The sequence below is a fragment of the Ceratotherium simum genome, chromosome 17, assembly GCF_057802395.1.
Source record: "Ceratotherium simum simum isolate JZ-2026a chromosome 17, ASM5780239v1, whole genome shotgun sequence".
Classification (NCBI taxonomy): Eukaryota; Metazoa; Chordata; class Mammalia; order Perissodactyla; family Rhinocerotidae; genus Ceratotherium; species Ceratotherium simum.
Genome location: NC_141916.1, coordinates 56,225,713 through 56,237,155, shown reverse-complemented (window position 1 = coordinate 56,237,155; position 11,443 = coordinate 56,225,713). Strand labels below are relative to the sequence as shown.

Genomic DNA, 11,443 nt, shown 5'->3' with positions numbered 1-11,443 from the left:
TGCCATTCTAGGATGCTGGCTGCAACCCCTTTGAGTGGATTAAATGCCATGGGTCCAGTGGCCAAGGGAACCAACTCAGGTCTTCCCAAGCATACGAGAGAAGAGAAGCCTGACTCAGGAGTCATGGCGGGGGTGAGAGGGAAGGAATTGTTCACTTGTGCAAAATCCCAGTAGAAAAGATGCTGCTTTCAACCTGTGAGCTGTCTTTCAGGGTCCTTATATCCTGGGAAGGAAGTGAGTGACGGTCATGATTGGGGACACCTTGCTGCCCCGCTTTACCCGTCCATATTTGCTTAGTGCGATGTAAGTCCCTCGGTACAGGTCTGACTCATAGGCATTGTAGTTGTTGGGCAGGAGGGTTTCTCTGAACTTGCATTCCTCTTGGAAGCTGGGCTGCAAAAGAAATGCACAAACAGCAGAGGCTCAATTATCAATGAGGCACAGCAGCTCCTCTGCCGGGTGCCCCTTCTCTTCCCTTAGTAAGATGACCACCAAGATCTAAGCCATCCTAGCTGAACAGAGTCGTGAGAGGTTAGAACAGGAAGAGACTTCAGAGCTCTCGGGGTCCCCTCTCACCTTCCCTCCTTTATGATGAGGAAACCAAGGCCCAGGGACATAGATGGATGGTCTGTGCCACATGGAGTGGGTCTCCTGACTTCCAGTTCAGGGCACTTTCTACTAAGAACCTGGATGATAATTTATTCCATTCAGAGAAAGGATAAGAAAAGGATAGAATAGACTGTTTTCTCAAGTCCACTGCGAGAGGTAATCTGCCTAGAGCAGGATTGAGGGCCCGGGGTTCTGCTTAGCGGTTTTCCCCTTCCTAGTTGTATGACCTTGGGCAAGCTCCTAGCTCTCAGCCTTGGTTACCTTCTCTGCAGACTGGGTGGTGAGGGGTGGTTGGGGGAGGGTGGAGGCAGATGATTTCCTTAGTCCTCTCCAGCAAAGACTGTCTACTACGCAACGCTCTCTTCCACTTGTGTTTCCTCACTCTGTCTTTCCCAGTTTACATCTCAAGTTTGCTATCCCTTAAAAAGCCCATTCTGGGTTTTGACTTTGAGCCCAGAAGACGCCCAGTGCCTCCTAGACATTCATAGTTCTCCAGGGAAGTGCAGGGACAGAGATGGCGAGGAGCAGGGATTTTTATGGGAAGAAGAACCTGGTTCCCTGTGTGACAGGTGGTGCCATGGAGTCTGGGGCCAGTGATAAATTACCCCCTGCAATGCTAATTTGGTAGGGAAGCGTGTGTGGACCACCTGTTCAGAAAATGAATGCTGGACTTCCTGTCACACATCAACAAGTTCATTCCCAATAAATCACCCAAGTCCTCCTTTATTCCTAGAAAAGAGAGCCCTTTCATCCCCAAGCCTGCCTGGGTTGCCGCCCTGAGGGGAGGCTGGAGGGACTTCTGTGCTTTTGATAGGGAGTAGCTGGGTGGGGTCTAGAGGAAGAGAGAGAGAGGGGAAGGCAGGAGACCTGGGATTGAGTCTTTAAAGAAATAGAGAATGAGACAGAGAGAGATAGGTGGAGTATAATTTCTGACTCCTTCCTGCTGACTGAGGCCATCGGCTATAAAAAACCCACTCAATGGCCGACTGGCCGTGCCAGAGGTGTCGTCTGACCTTCTCTAAGGAATCGTACTATGAGTGCCCTGGCCTGGCTGGCAGTGGGGGTGGACGAGAGCCTCTTCCTGTTATGAACGGATGGTGATGAGCTAGCTCATCGGGGCTCCCAGCCTCCCAGCGCCCTTTGAGTACACCTGTCAGACAGCGTTTAGAACAGTGTGCGATCCCTATGGACAGGCTCTTCTTTCCCAATAGACTGCAAGTGCCCTGAGACAAGGATTGTGTCTTGTTGGGTACATGATGCTGAATGAATGATGACTTAATAAGGACAACACTGAAACATATGGGTACCCTGGCATGGAGGGCTCCTTTGATGCAGGATGAGAGTGAGCAATGGGGTGGCATGGTCCATGGGAGCCCAGTGAACACCATACCTCCTCCCGCCCTTCACGCTCCGCTGAATGCACTTTCCCCTTTCCCCTCTCATGCCCCTAGTTTACTGTTGACAAAGCACTTACACATAATGTTAATTTGCTTGAGATGAATATGAAAGCTTTCACCAGCCATGTCAACAGCCTCTTTAATACCACACCAGGGAGTGTGAGTTTTCACAAGCTGTTGTTTCCCTTGTTATGGGTGCTCAGTAAGTATTTGCAGAACGAATGAAGGAAGAAACATCCCAAAGGTAGGGAGAATAAGCTAATCAAAGTAAGTAAAGGGCATATTTGTGCAATAGCTTTGAGGTGAGATTGATGATGATTCATCTCTTACTTAGCTATGTGAACTTGGGAAACTTATTTAACCCACTAAGCCTCAGTTCCCTCATCTGTAAAGTGGGAGCAGTAAGAATAATTATATCATAGAACTGGAGTGAGCATGAATTGAAATAATGTGTGGAAAGTCTTTGGTATATAGCCCGGCACACAGTAAAATAAAAAATAATGGTTATTACTATAATTATTCTTCTCCAAATGAATCATGAACTACTTTACATTAAAAGTCCTAAAAGACTTTGTCTTACTCTGGATTGTGATTCTTGCAAAACTTGTTGTGGGTTATTGGACAACTTAGCTTTTAAGCTCTGCAAGTATTGCCTGAAGAACTGGAAGACAGTGAGCTTGCATGAAAAGAGCACACAGAGCTACGATAAGCAGGGGCTGATGCTGCCTCTGGCTCTGCACTCTCCGGGGCCTCTCTGGACTGTGGCTTCTCTACCTGTGCATGGGGTGAAGTCGCAGGAGCTAAGACTGTTGATGGACAAAGTACAGGAGCAACAGTTCTAGGAGAAAATAAACTCAGGATTGATTGTAAAAGTTAAGCAGACATAAAGCTACACTGATTAAAAGTCTGGTGCAGATCAGTGAACAAAATAGACAGTCCAGAAGTAAATCCAAACATATGTGGATACAAAATAAACCTGGATCTGAAATGAATATACAATAAAAATGGAATATAAAATAATCAAATCACTGGAGAAAACATGGTGTTGGAACAACTGGATACTATCTTCTAATAATAATAATAGTAATAAAGTGTAATGTATGACTTTATTCTTCACATTAAAACAAATTCCAAAAGGAGCAAAGAATTAAATGTAAAAAAGAGATTCTTAAAAGTCCAAAAAAATTTTTTTTAAAAATAATGAGCCAGGAAGGTCTTTCTAAGCAGGACACAAAAAACTAGAAGACATTAAAAAAAAACCAACATGAATACATTTAACTGCTGTCTGGAAAAAATTACCTTAAACAAAATAAAAATATAAATAGAAAACTGGATAAAAAATATTCACATTGCATTATATTTTGTAAGATATTTTGCAATATATTGCAGAGAGGACATTTTTTTACTATATTCAGGACCCTTAACTCACTGAAAAATGGGGATTTATGAACAGACAATTCTCAGAAAAGGAAATACAAATAGCATTTAAATGCAAGAACTTATGCCTACCGAGAGAATGTAAATCATAACGGAGAGCTCACATTTGTAATTGTTGGGTTGCAGAGAGAATAACGTTTGATAACATATTTTCATTGGTGAGGGCATGGAAATTAGGAATTCCCATTTGCTGTCCGTTGGTGTGTATATTGTTATAACCTCTATAAAGAGCAATTTGGCAACATCTATTAGAATAAAAAAATGAATATAGTTTTGATTACTAATTCTACTTCTAGGAATTTGTCTTACTGGTACACTCCTGCTCGTGTACAAAGTTACTCACTGAGGCATGATTTATAATAGTAAAAGACTGAGAACAACTCAAGTGTCTGTTAGGAGGGGAGTGGCTAGCTCCTGTGGCGAATCCACACAATGGAATATTATAAGCCACGAGAAGTGAGAAACCTCTTTGTGCACTGACTTCAAATGGTCTCAAAGACATACCGCTCAGTGAAGAAGCAAGGTTCAAAGTGGTGCGTATAGTATGCTGCTATTCATGTGATTTTAAAAAATGATACCACTGCATGCACACACTCAGGGACACGGGTTCTTCCTGGGATGATACACAAGGAACTGGTGGTAACAGTGGCTGCCTCTAGGGAGGGGCTCAGTGGCTTCAAGACAACAGTGAGAGTGAGACTTAAAGTCCGTGGCATATTCTTTTGTACATTTTTTCCCCCTTAAGCCATGTTCACGTATTACCTAGTCACATAAGTAGACTGTTTAAAATGAGAAAGGAATTCGGGATAGAAGATGGACCAGGGAATGGAGTGAGAAAATGTTTGCATCAGAAACTGGGGGTCTCCTCCTAGTCCTGTCACAGCCCCCTCTCCACCCACCTCTGTTCTAACTTCTACGTCCCTGGAGAGTAACCTGCCTGTCAGTTCCCAGGAGAATTCATTTCTGATCAGGATGGTGGTTGAGGGAGAGGTTCCAAGTGTGGTTTGCAGACTCTAGATAGGACAGCAAATCTTGGGGTGGAGGGTGTGGGGAGAGTAGGGGAAAAGGGAGGCACTGAGCCATTTGGACAAGGAACTCTGAGGGCATTTGCCCATATCCTCCCTTCTAGAATGTGTCTGGATTTAAGAATCCAGCCTTTCCTAAGTGTCTGGGTCTCTTAAAACCTGTTTGTTTAAATGTGCATGATAGGGGTTGTATACAGTGTGCTTTGTTCTCTGCTCATCAGATTTTGATTATTCAAATCCCTTCCCCGTTTTTTTTGGTGATGAAGATTGTCCCTGAGCTAACATCTGTGCCCATCCTCCTCTTTTTGCTTGAGGAAGATTGTCCCTGAACTAGCATCTGTGCCAGTCTTCCTCTACTTTGTATGCGGGCCGCTGCCACAGCATGGCCTGATGAGTTGTGTGTATGTCTGCACTTGGGATCTGAACCTGTGAACCCTAGGCAGCCAAAGTGGAGCATGCGAATTTAACCACTACACTGCCTGGCAGGCCCCCTTCCCTTTTTTTTAAGTTTCTGACTTCTGTTTTTTTTCATTCTGTCTCTTTTCTCTAGTCTATCTCATGTTCCCAGCCTTCCCCAGAGTTCTGTACAGATCTCAAGTGAAAAGAGAAGAATAGATGAAGTTTGCTTTAGAAGCCCTCCCTACCATTCCCTTATCCTGTCCGTTCAACTCCCCCATCCTTGGGATTCAGGTGGCTACAAGGCCTGTGGCACGAGGCCAAGACCATGCCATTTCCCAGAATTCTTTGATGCAGCCCGTGCTTCAGGCTGGTGGGATTTTCTTGCTGTCCAGACCGATGCTCAAGATGAATCAAGACCCAGCCCCCAACTTCATCTCCACTGTCTCCCAGAACTCTGAGGTCTCATGGCTCAGGAATGTTGGCTCCTCAGCTCTGGTGAGAAAAGCACTCACGCCAAGTGAACGCCGTGTTAATATTATACCGTATATTATTACTTGAACAAATGAAAGTAATTCCACTGGATCACATTTCCTGGGCTTGCCAGGCCTTAAGCCCCAGTGTGACAATGTCTTAAATTCCGTGTAGGTCTAATCAGACTTATGTGGAACCAAACTCGAAAGCGTTTATCTCTCACTATGAATAAGGGCATTTTGCAGAGAGGTAGGTATATGGGTGTTTCAGCATGAGTTACCTCTGACAGAAGTGCCCTTTCAAGTCTTGTGTGGACCAGACATCCATCCTCTTGTCTTTAGGCAGAGCTAAGTCACCCTGACTGGTGGAGATGTATTCTCGCCTTTAAAGTTCTTCCTCCTAGGGCTGCTGTTGGCCACTGGCCCCTGTTACTCCTGGTTGTGTGTGTGTGCACATGGGGGGGTGGTGTTTAAGGTGAGCAGCGAGGAAAAGAAAGAAAACTCCTTGTCCTAAGACCTTTTCCTTCTGCAGCCCCTGACTGCTCCTTGTTCTCTCCTTAGCTGAAATGGAGAAGCAGCGTGTCCCAGCTCTGAAGAGATCTGTATTTCCTAACCCAGGTTCCTAACACTCAATTGCAATGGCAATTTCAAAGTGTTTGAAAATGTTTTCACCAGGCCTCTCAGTCTTCTCATTCCTGGAGAGCTCTTTGCAGCCAGCAGGCAGCAGACAAAGCCCTCTGTGAGAGCGGTCTGCAGGGCTGTCCAGAACCCTCATCGCAGCACAGGCCTCCCCCTATACTCTGGAGCATCTCCCAGCAAACCTCCACACAGTGCTGACATGGAGGGATCCTTTGTCCCAGTCCCTCAGGAATCCATCTTCTGCTGGATGAGAGGAACAGCTCACTGAGTAAGGCAAAGACTTGGTCCTTCCCTCCCCCAAAGGAATGCCCCGGATAGTAATCAGAGGCCTCTATGGATGCAACAAATCCTGTGTTCTGCACATTGTCATACTGCTATTGATTAAAAGGATGTAGACACAGTTATAATTCGTGAAACTAAAGTCACCTAAAAGCATAACCGAATTCCTAGGAGCTTTTTGTCACTACGTATTTTTCTCAGCCAAAAGATTCTAACAGAACCACTGTCAGGTGGAGATTCTTGATTTTTTAAAAAAATTTTAAAAAGAATCAAGGAGATGGGAATTTACTGATTTCTGCCTCAGTCTACACCGGAGAGAGCAGAGGTTCAGGCCCAGAGGTTAGTGGCTGCCAGAAGTAAGACAAATAGCTGGAGGGCAGGTGGGGCAGGTCCTGGAACGCGAGTCTCAGTCTGTGGATCAAATGCACATCTGCCGGCCTTACCCGCGTTACCTGCAGAGCCCTGCGGCCGCAGTGTCCCACCTGTGACTTGAGGATAAAGATGGAAAGCGCCTCCCAGTGGTCCTGGGGGATAGTGCTCTGTAAAGCGCTCCGCAGGGTGCAGACAAACGGGAGGTGTTCGTTCTGGAGTAGTTATTTATATTGTCTAACTAGGGTGAGGTGCACTGCCGGGAGGCTCTGCACCCCTCTTTCCTGGAGGTGAGACATGGGAGGCCACTTTTCCTAGGTAGGTTTTCCTGGCTCTTAGTCTCTGACCATGGCTTGTCCCCTGTCCCGCCTCAGCATGGGTCCCCTCCTCCCATGAGAAATCCCATTTATGAGCAGTAGCAGCTGAGCCGCAGGGAGAAGGGACAGCTCTGGGGGCTTAAAGGGAGATAGTATGAAAGAAATCACCACCCAGTGGGAGACTTCCTGGCTCTGGGGGTCAGTTGGCAATTGTTTTTTTAGACTGTGATAACGGGCCCCTGAGGGGCAGCGAAGGGAGCCAGTAGAGGGGGTTCAGGGGCAACTGGTGCCTAGCCACACAAAGCACCAGGTGCCAGGCTTGGGGCACAGCTCGGCTGGACTCTGCACTCCGGCCTGCCTGGGCCTGGGCTCCGGGGTGGAGACTCTCCCACCATGGAGAAGGTGCTGTGGGCCAGATGCTCCTGGGGGGCGTGGTGGGGGAAGAAGAAGGTGAAGGGTGGGCAGGTCTTCTCGCAGGAAAGTCTCCCTTTTTCTGGCTCTGTTCATTTAGAAAGCCCTTCAGCTCCTCAGCCTTTGAAGTCATTGCCTGCGAGTGAGGGGCTCGTGGTGTCTCCCACATTCCGAGTCCACCCACACTTCAGAGAGATACCTCCCTTCTTCTCGCTGGAGGAGCGCTTCACCCTTTGCGGGCTTCCTCTGATGGTTAAATCTCATATTCTCAGCCTCCCCTGCTTCTGCCACCAGGAGCAGAAGGTTTTAAGTGGGAAGTAGGTAAATTTACTTTATGTTTGTGCCCTTTCCCCTCCTCCTGGTTGAATTCCTTTCTGGGTAAGGAGAAAGAAATACTAAATAGCTGGTACTAAAGGTGGCAAAGATAAGAGTTTCTGTAATTTGTGCTTTCTTCCAGGATATTCACCTGCTAAAGAATCCCTTGCATAGAGTCCCACAGCCAACAACCCCCATTCCTGGCTCTCCAATCAGTGGGATTCCAGGTATTGCTCAGGCTGGTGAGAAGGGGCTCTGAGATGACTCACTCCACAGAGAGGGTACCACTCCACCCAAGCCCAGGTTGGCCCCAGCTGCCTCCTGTCCTCTCCATCACCTTTGCAGGGAGTGGTAAAAAGGGTGTCTGAGAACTCCAGTATCACCTCAGTGTCATCTCCCCAGCCCTCCTGCTCTCAGGCTAGTGTAACTCCAGAGGCAGTGTAGCCCGGTGGTCCCCACACCTGCCTGTGCCTCAGAAATACCTGACAAACTTAAAAAACAAAAACAAACCGATTTGCAAGCTCCCATCCCAGCCCTACTGAATGAGCATCTCTTAAGAAGGTACCTGGAAATCTGTACATTTAACAAGTTATCAAGGTGGTGTGGATGCAAATCTCCTCCCACAAGTCTCATCTCTAGGAAAGAGGGGTGTAGAGCCTCATGGCAGTGCACCTAACCCTCCTTAACCAATATAAAAAGCTGACCCATATTGAGCACCTACTGTTTGTCAGGTGCCCTGTAGAGTGCTTTTCCCCACCAATGTAAGCATTATGCCCCCAGCACCCCTGGAAGGTGCATTTGATCTTTATCCTCACTTTATAGAAGGGATACTGCATCTGCAAGGTCTCGTGTCAATCACAACTCTGTGCAGACTGGCCTCAAGGCTCTGCGGGTAATGCACATAAGGTCCACAACAGAAGCATGTTTGGTGTACAGACTGGGCCCTGATTCCAGCAGCTGGCTCCACCTACCCTCCAGCTACTTGTCTTAGTTTGTAGACCCACTGATTTTAATCCATGCCCTATCTCCATGTACACCAACCCAGACTGAGAAGTGTTAGCGCTAAAGATCACAGAGGCCACCTGGGCACCCCCTTTAGGTATTTATCAGATCTCCTCTGTTTGGATAGCCTCCCCGGAACCTGGCACCAATCCCAGATCTCTCTGTTCACTTCCTGATCCTCAGTCTGTCTCCAAGGAGAGGTAGAACAGCCCTACACACCCTCCCCATAAATAACTCTGGTATTCCTTGTCGGTTGCTCAGAGGTCTTCCTTTTTAGATTACTTACTTCCATCAAAAGAACTCTCAGTTTCTTCAACTTCATAGGGACATTTTCTCAGCCCATATTTTGGAATAAGCCAAATCATGGACGAAGAGACCCAGAAACAAGAGGTCAGAGAGAGCAGAGGTTTTGGTAAATGTGCTTAGAAGCTGGCTAGGTTAACCAAAGTGCTAGCGTTTGCACTCCGAGGGCTGATCTGTGATGGGGAGGAAGGCGGGTGGGGTCTGCTGCCGGCCAAGGGGTTACAATGGGGGGATGCTTCTCCAGCCCATGCTATCAAAGATCAGAGGACTTACAACCTTAAGGTAAACTTTCAACACCCTGATGAAGGTGAGGAAGATAGCCTCCATTTCTCCTCCTACTGCACGCTGGGCCAGGGACGCCTCTGGGAGGGTGGGTCATGGAGAATAGCACACCCAGGTTTGCTTCTCTGGGCCTCTCTGTAAGCCTGGAGGACAGCTTTAGGCCAGAATGCAGGTTTCCCTTGGACCCAATAGACCTCTGGGCTATGGTTCCTGTTTAATTACAAGGCTCTGGCAGGTAGGACCAGGAAAGACACAGTCCAGTGCAGAGGCCAGTTAACTGTGATGCTAACCAACCCCACATGTGCACTGGCTCCTTCCCAGCCCCCTCTTTTCTCATTCTAGATAAATAGTCACTTCTCTACTCAAGATTTTGTATCATTTTCTTCAACTGTGTAAGCTTCAGGCCTCGTACCACCGTGAGCTTCCCCTGGCCTGATGAACTCACCGTTGTGTATAATCTTCCTTTACTGTTCATGGCAACGAAGAGGGCACTTTTCACTCCAAAGAGACTCACCACGCCTCGCTCCACTGTGGAAATCTCCAGCAGGCCTGGCAAAGAAATGGGGGCCGTGTTACATAAGGCTTGTGCAAATCACAGTGAGATGTCACCCTGATGGTGACCCTAGAGAGGCGTCTAAGCCCATACCTCTTCTCCTAGAAAGTCAGAACCTCCATCACCTCTATCTCTGGTCCCTCTAATTTTAGGAAATCTCATCTGCTAGACTCATCAGGCCCGGACACTCTACTGTTAAAAATCCAGTTCTGCGAGGGAAAGCTCTGACATCAGAATTAGGATCACAGTGGCTACTTAGGTATCTACTTAAGATTAGCTTTGAATCTAACCCAGGGCTTTTGCTGACTTAATCACATGAGGTCCCTGACATGGGTAAAAAAATGAATTCTGATTAGTTTTCTTAAATGTATACTCAACATGTTTCAACAAATTTCAGCTTGTCTAATCTTGCAAACACTGCAGCCACATAGAGGCTGTTGGCTTGTCTGAATCCTGCAGCCCCCGTCCTCTCTTGGATGGGAGAACCTATCTATGCAGCAACCCATCAACTTGTAGAACAAGGACTTGGGGACCGAGGGGGCAGGTTGAAATAAAAAGAAGGATGTGCTTCAGCTGGAAATTTTGCAAACCAGTTGCCTTTCCTTCTCAAAGAGGGAAGCTAAATAGAAATAAACTTATGTCTGATGTGGGCCAAGTATCGTCACTCATTCTCCCCATCCTTGCCTTCTGGCTTCCCAGGCTGATGGTCTTATATGGCCATGGATAGGCCCATAACGCTGAGGTAATTAGTGCCACAGGAGTTCTGTGGGACAATAGCAAAGGACACCAGGATGCTTGGGCCTCAACATGCTGAGCCTGCACCTAGGCAGCGTCAGAGAATCTGGGGGTGGCTATGCTTACGGGCATCCAAGTGGAGAATAACATTTCTCCCCCCTTTATAATAGGACTCCATGCACCAGAGCAAGGCCCCTTCATCTTCCAGCCCTGCTTGAGCCCAAGCCCCCAGCTTCCCAACTGGCTGCAGCTGGCACTCACTGTAGGGGTTCTCCTCGTGGGTCCCGCTGATCCGGCCGTCGGGGGGCACCTGGAGGTGAAAGCCGATGCCCACGTTGCAGTAGAGCCTCCGCTGCCGCTTGATCCCCACCAAATAGCCACTTTCCCAATTCACCCCGGCAATCTCTCCAGCCAGCCCAGCGCGAGACCTGGACAGCAGGGTGCCCCAGCCCCTCGAGTCCAGCAGCGTGCTGTTGGCGCGGGTGCCCGCAGGCGAGGGCACCACCATGCCCACTAGGACGCCTAGGAAGACGAGAGCCTGCAGCGTACCCTGAAGACGTCCTGCTCCCCGGGACATAGTGATGAACAGCCTCTGTCCCAGGGCCATCCACCTTGCCTCTCAGGCACGTGGTCAGAATTAATGGCCCTAAAAATACCGCCCTTCTTGTTTTTCTCCCCTCGGCATGGCGGCAGGGGCTTATTTTTGGAAGGCAGATGAAGGCTGCTGACATGAAACCAAAGCCTGCTTCGGGCACTCGGGTCGGGAGCAGAGGGACCCAGGCTGAGCCGCGGCTGGTAGGGACCATGGCTCTAGCTCGTCCGCTTGCTCCGTCCCGAGTTGGTTATATTTGATTTGACCTATCTTTATAGTTCAGCAGCCCAGCCCTCCCCTCCACCCATC

The 11,443-nt window shown here is 48.1% G+C and overlaps 1 protein-coding gene across 1 annotated transcript; it reads right to left on the bottom strand.

Moving 5' to 3' along the window:
• Positions 1 to 216: 216 nt before the first annotated feature.
• On the bottom strand, positions 217 to 11,149 carry FGF6 (fibroblast growth factor 6). The gene is made up of 3 exons (XM_004438751.3): positions 10,804 to 11,149; positions 9,700 to 9,803; positions 217 to 393 (listed from the first exon to the last, which is right to left on the bottom strand). The coding sequence occupies exons 1-3, from the start codon at positions 11,147 to 11,149 to the stop codon at positions 217 to 219; spliced, it is 627 nt and encodes a 208-aa protein (XP_004438808.1).
• Positions 11,150 to 11,443: the final 294 nt, after the last annotated feature.